This window comes from Triticum dicoccoides, chromosome 3A (assembly GCF_002162155.2).
Source record: "Triticum dicoccoides isolate Atlit2015 ecotype Zavitan chromosome 3A, WEW_v2.0, whole genome shotgun sequence".
NCBI classification, from domain to species: Eukaryota; Viridiplantae; Streptophyta; class Magnoliopsida; order Poales; family Poaceae; genus Triticum; species Triticum dicoccoides.
Genome location: NC_041384.1, coordinates 567105405 through 567111066, shown reverse-complemented (window position 1 = coordinate 567111066; position 5662 = coordinate 567105405). Strand labels below are relative to the sequence as shown.

Below are 5662 nucleotides of genomic sequence, written 5' to 3'. Positions count from 1 at the left end.
GTGGCCCTGCTGGCCGCTGAACTAGCTGACAGCGTGGCCAGCAAATGTCGACGGCGATCGAGCGAGTTTGTCAGCCTTCCCTCTGCGAGGCTACGAAGGCACAAGTATTTGGTTCTGGAAGACGAGATTGAGCCTGAAACTTTGGCCGCTCTTCTTGCCGTCTTGCGTAACTGCGATGTCCTCGAGTGATGCTTTGGGCGGCGTACTCTTACTTGCATTTATACAGATGAGAACACGTGGGTACGAGACCAAATGGAAAACAGGGACAGTCCCCGTACCGCTATCGAACTTGCTCGTGCAACAGGAGATGTAAACTGAGATGGCCGACGGCTGGACAAGATAAAAAGAAGCAGGCTATACCCTCACAAAAATTCAAAAATATTCTAGTAAGTAGTAACTGGAGCCAACTGATACGATAGGAATAGGATGCATCGTTCAGATGCAGAGGCTGGGACAAACCCTTCTTTTCAGAAAAAAAAAGAAAAAAAACGGATACGATGGACGATCAAGAGATCCAAGGCGGATCTACCTGCCCTATTCCTCTTCTCGTATTCGACACGGATGCACATTTGCGCCCGGCCGGTACACGCTAGAACAGGGCGTCCAAAAGAAAGATATCAATGGAATAGAGAAAAACACACCACATCCATAGGCGACAACGCCATATAAACCATGCACTGAAACCATTCTTTAGATTTACATCACCGCCATTTAGACGTTTTTCGATCAACATCACAACCATTTCAACGTGACAGTTGTGACACGGAGACACTGGCATCATCATAACCATTTGGATGTGTAGATTCTACAGCCCAGAAACAGTGTTCATGAGCAGAACTTGCCATTCCGATACATGGCTGAAAGAGTTAGCATCGTTAATGAAGTCGTAACCTTCTAGTTGGCGAGGATTTCGTTCACAGGAGACAAAAAGGATCGCTCGATACGGCAACAAAATCTTTTGCATTAACCATCAGCAGTGCCAGTGCGCCCCGTCGTAAGAAGGAAGCATGCAAGCTTCTTCACCCGGGGAAATTGCAGGCTCAGCTAGCTGTACCTCACTCAACTCGCCCATCACTTCCTCAAGCTGTTGGAGATGATGATAAAGATAGTTAGATTATATGGATATCACAGAGACAGCTATTCTAGGGCTAAGCACCAAACAAAAGGAACACAGGAAGTGTCCAAGGAAACGCAATGTAGACTATCGACAGAGGAAAGAAAGGCTACAGATCTTAGGATACCTTCGAAATATGCGTCAAAAAGTAATCATGGTGGTGCTTGCTTGACTTGGATTCAGTAGCATGAATTGTTTCCTGCATTAACCAAATGGATTTAACAAATCACATGGAGTAGTCAGTCACGTGCAGACTTGCAGTAATAATATACTGATGATGAATCATGCTTGCATTGCAACGATCGTTTCAACAGCAGACAAAACAAAGGTTCCCAAAAAAAAAAAAACGGACACAGCCAGAGTGCTGTCCTCGTGTAGATAAAACCGATTGGAGACATGAAAAACAACCCATTTAGGCATGCACACAATTTTGCACTAATTGTTCGGTTTAAGATCATACAATTCTTATGCTTAAATGCAAAATACGCTCAATTTCAAGCCTATATACTGAATCTAAAAGCATAAAACGTAGGAAATTCAACAGATCAAGATCAAGCATGGAGATGTACTTCCGAAGCTAGCAAAATAAGCATTCCTTTTCGCCAAGCAGGTTGATAAAAATATTAAACAAAAGGCTCTGTCTATGAATGCACAAACAAAAAGGAATACAGGTAGTCCATAAGAAGGCAAAAAAAGGTCATAGTTGGTACACAACAATTGTGCTACCTCATCAATATAGAAGTCAAAGTCTGCACTGGATGTGATCTTTCCGTAATTGTCAACGGCATGAGTTTTGCGGGTGTACGCCAGAAGGATTGCCCTGTCCATATACAAGTTAGAATCCCTAAAAACTCTTAACATAATCAGTAAAACATAAAAAAAATAACTATACAGACCTTAGAGCGTTCTCATCCAATCTCATGTGCTGCGCAAGTCTGCCAATGGTTATCACTGAAAACACTTTTAGAAAGCTTCTGATATCCCCAAGAAATAGCTGTTGCTTCACTTCATCAAGAAACAGCTTCAACTGAAGACGATATACATCCTGGACAGTAAGCAATTTAGAGCTTGTTTTGTTAACAGAAGTGAAATTGCAAACTAAAACAAAGAAAGCAACTTCTCTATAATTCCATAAACCACTGAGCCAAAGAAATACAATTGAAGCAACTTCTCTATAATTTCATAAGCCATGAGTACATGCGCCATGCCAGAAACCAGAAAATAGTGTTGAAACTGAAAAACTGCCTGGTCAGAATTTAGTACTAAGGTCGAATCAGTACATATACATTAACATAAAACATTCCGTTGTACAAAAAAGTTCATAACAGATGTTCACAGGCTACAATAGTGTAACTTCATCTATATATGTGCCCAATTTATGTTTCTATTTATCTCCTTAAGTATATAACCGTGAACTGATTAATACAGCTGAGAATTTTTACTGGGTTTATATTCGTTTTTCTAATCCATGGTACTTATATAGAAACTTCTGTTACTAAATCACTTTGGCCTTTCAATGACAAAGGTTGTGCAAACATATACTGATGCAGTAAAAATGGAACTAGCAGCTTCCTGGAGATGATAAACAAGCAAAGATACACTGTATGTTCCCAGCCTAGAAACGCCATGGTACCTAACCCAATCTGGGATACAACAAAATATATATACAAAAGAAGAATACCGTTGCTATATTAGCTTTAGATAATACCTGGTTGTAGTTTGTAAATGGCTCTTTTAAAACTGGAGGCCATGCAGCAATGAACTTGGGGCAGGCAACGGAAAAGAGTTCATCATAATGTGCCTCACCATCACCTCTAAGCATCTCTTCCATTTCAGTACCATACTTACCCTTCAGCTCAGTGCTAACATCTTCAGCTATTAGATTGTTCTGTGGGCACAATGAGAGGCAGATTGCCAATAGTGCATACATCTGCTCATTCTTCTTCAGCACAAAGTCATACTGCGGAGACTTCTCATGGTATTGCTTATACTTCAGGATATACAGCAGAATTTTGTTGAATTGATGTATCACGTCAGCATACCTAGATCAGCCCAGAAACATGGTGAATCAGTTAAAAGCAGTTCCAGCTTGGACAATATCAAGATGCTGAAGTGCAACTAATAGCATGTGCCACTTGCACGCCACATAGCAACATATTCTCATCTTTGTACAACTGAAAAGCATGCTCCAAATTATTGATCGCATGATATCACTCATTAGAAGAACAATGATAGCCAAGCACTTTGGAGTAAGCACAGAAAACACGAATACTTTATCAGGTAATAATATTACTCATCAGAAACCCACGAAAATCAAGCACTTTGAGTTGAGCATGGGAAACAAGAATAATTTACTGGCAATCAATTACCATAGACTAGCGTAAACACGGTACGCACAAAAGGAAAAACTGCAGCAAAGGCTTTACCCATAAGACAACATGATGTTAAACTACAATTATACATTTTTGCTAACTCACTCCAAGCTTAAAGTACACAACAATAGGACCGCCTATGGAATTGTCACATATGGGGAAACAACACAATCAGTCATTATTTGTACAAAGTGGAGGGGCTACAATTATCATATCCCATAATAAAAAATAAGTGCACTTCGGTCTTAGTAGAATGCAATATAAATATATATGGTGAAAATGCTCAAGCTAGTGTATTACACACCTGCGCATCATGAAGTTGGCAAAACCATAGTAGTAGATAGTGGAAATGTAGCTCCCAGTCACAGTGGTGTAGACACCCTGCTGGCCAATATCTATAGGCAACAAGCACCTCAGCCCAGTATGGTAATCCCCTATCAGGCAATGCACCCTCAGCAGCCCAATCATGCTGTAGTACCCCAGCATCTTCAACACGTTGCTCCCACCCTGCTTGTGCTCATACCCATTCATCATCCTGAACTGCTCAAGCCGCTCCTCCCTCTCCAGGACCTCTCTGATCATCGAATTCTCCACCAGTGCCTTCAAGTAATTGAAAACCCCATACACACTCCATGCCTGTAAAGAAGACTATTAGTTAGGAAACACTACCACCAAAAAAACCCATCAAAATTCAAGCTAGACGTAACCTTAGAAACACCCAACCAAGTATGACTGATAGACATATTGTAAGGAATCCCCTCACAAGTCACAACTCAATATCAAAAGCAAGAACCACCTGTGCAGAACACTTATGAATAACTCATGAAAACTAGCTTAACCAACTGAGAGTACAATTGAACAAACAATGTGCAGGCGCCACATAAGTAATCAAAGTAGTATGTACTATCCACTGAACTAGTGACTACCATTAACAAGCAAAAACCAACTCTGCCACCACAATCCACATACATAACTCACGAATAATACTGGGACACAATGCAATGCAGTAAACTGCCACAGCACAAGCCACATCTGACACCTCAAGTGTAACTCCTGAATAAAATTGAGACTGGCATTAATATCCGGTTCTAGGCACGAACCAGCTCCACAGCATCCTAAATATCACAATCTAACTGAAACATCGAGAATAACGAACCTAGTACCATTCAGTAAACTATACTGCCAGGAGAAACTGAAATTCGCCAAAGGATACCATTTATTTACCATGCACGAACCACAATCCACAATTCGTTCTAAGCCCACAAGTAAATGGACATAAGTAAGCGCGGACCTGGTCGAACCGCTGGAGTAGGCTGATCTCCTCCTCGGTCTTGTCCTCGAGTTTGGTGCGGTACTGGCAGAATGTCTGGAACTGGGACACGAACCCATCGACCATGTCCCAGAGCCACTGGTTGGGCAGCTGCATGGTGAGGGCGTTCTGGAGGACGACGGTGAAGAGGGAGCAGTAGGTGTCCCAGGAGTCGGCGCGGCGCGTGAGGGTGAGGCCTGGGAGGTGCGCGTGGGCGTCGCGGGACGTGAGCTCGCTGTAGAGGAGGAGGAAGACGTGGTCGTCGTCGCAGTAGGTCGCGACGGCCTTGGCGGGCGGCCAGGGCGCGTCGCGGTAGACGCGGGCGGAGAGGCGGTGGAAGTCGCCCTCGTACAGCTTGTCGGTCCCGACCACGTCGCCGCCGCGGATGGAGCGGTAGAGGTCGGAGACGAAGCTCTTGACGGAGTCGGGGATGTAGTCGGTGTAGGAAGCCACGGCCGTCCCGGAGGCGGCGGTGGCGGCGGCGGGCATGGTCGCCGGTGAGGGGTCTAGGGCTTAGGTAGGGGTGGGGATCCTCGCTGAGTTTGCTGCGGGGGTTTTGGGGTGGCTCTGGCCTCGTGTTGGCTGCCGATTGGTGCGGAACAGGAGAAATGGAGAGTGCTGTGTCCAGCTGTGAGGTGTGGACAAAGTGGGAAAACAAATTTACCACTAGCACACAGAGAGGGCTTTTCGGCTAGCTCCTCGCTCTTATTTTACTGTAGACGGATAAATCAATTCAGTTGTCCAAATGCTACTCCCTCCAATCCTGATTAACTGTCGCTGATTTCGTACAAAATTGTACTGAATCAACATACTTCCTCCGTTTTTTATCTACTCCGTATATTAGCTCTGTTCAAAGTTAAACTTTGT

At 43.7% G+C, this 5662-nt stretch overlaps 1 protein-coding gene across 1 annotated transcript; it reads right to left on the bottom strand.

Annotated features, from left to right (window-relative positions):
- Positions 1-626: 626 nt before the first annotated feature.
- LOC119269217 (eukaryotic translation initiation factor 3 subunit L-like) lies at positions 627-5406 on the bottom strand. The gene is made up of 7 exons (XM_037551010.1): positions 4778-5406; positions 3791-4122; positions 2823-3156; positions 2011-2159; positions 1841-1934; positions 1242-1313; positions 627-1084 (listed from the first exon to the last, which is right to left on the bottom strand). Exons 1-7 carry the CDS (start codon positions 5282-5284, stop codon positions 971-973), a joined length of 1602 nt encoding a protein of 533 aa, XP_037406907.1. The 5' UTR covers positions 5285-5406; the 3' UTR covers positions 627-970.
- Between the last annotated feature and the right edge of the window lie 256 nt (positions 5407-5662).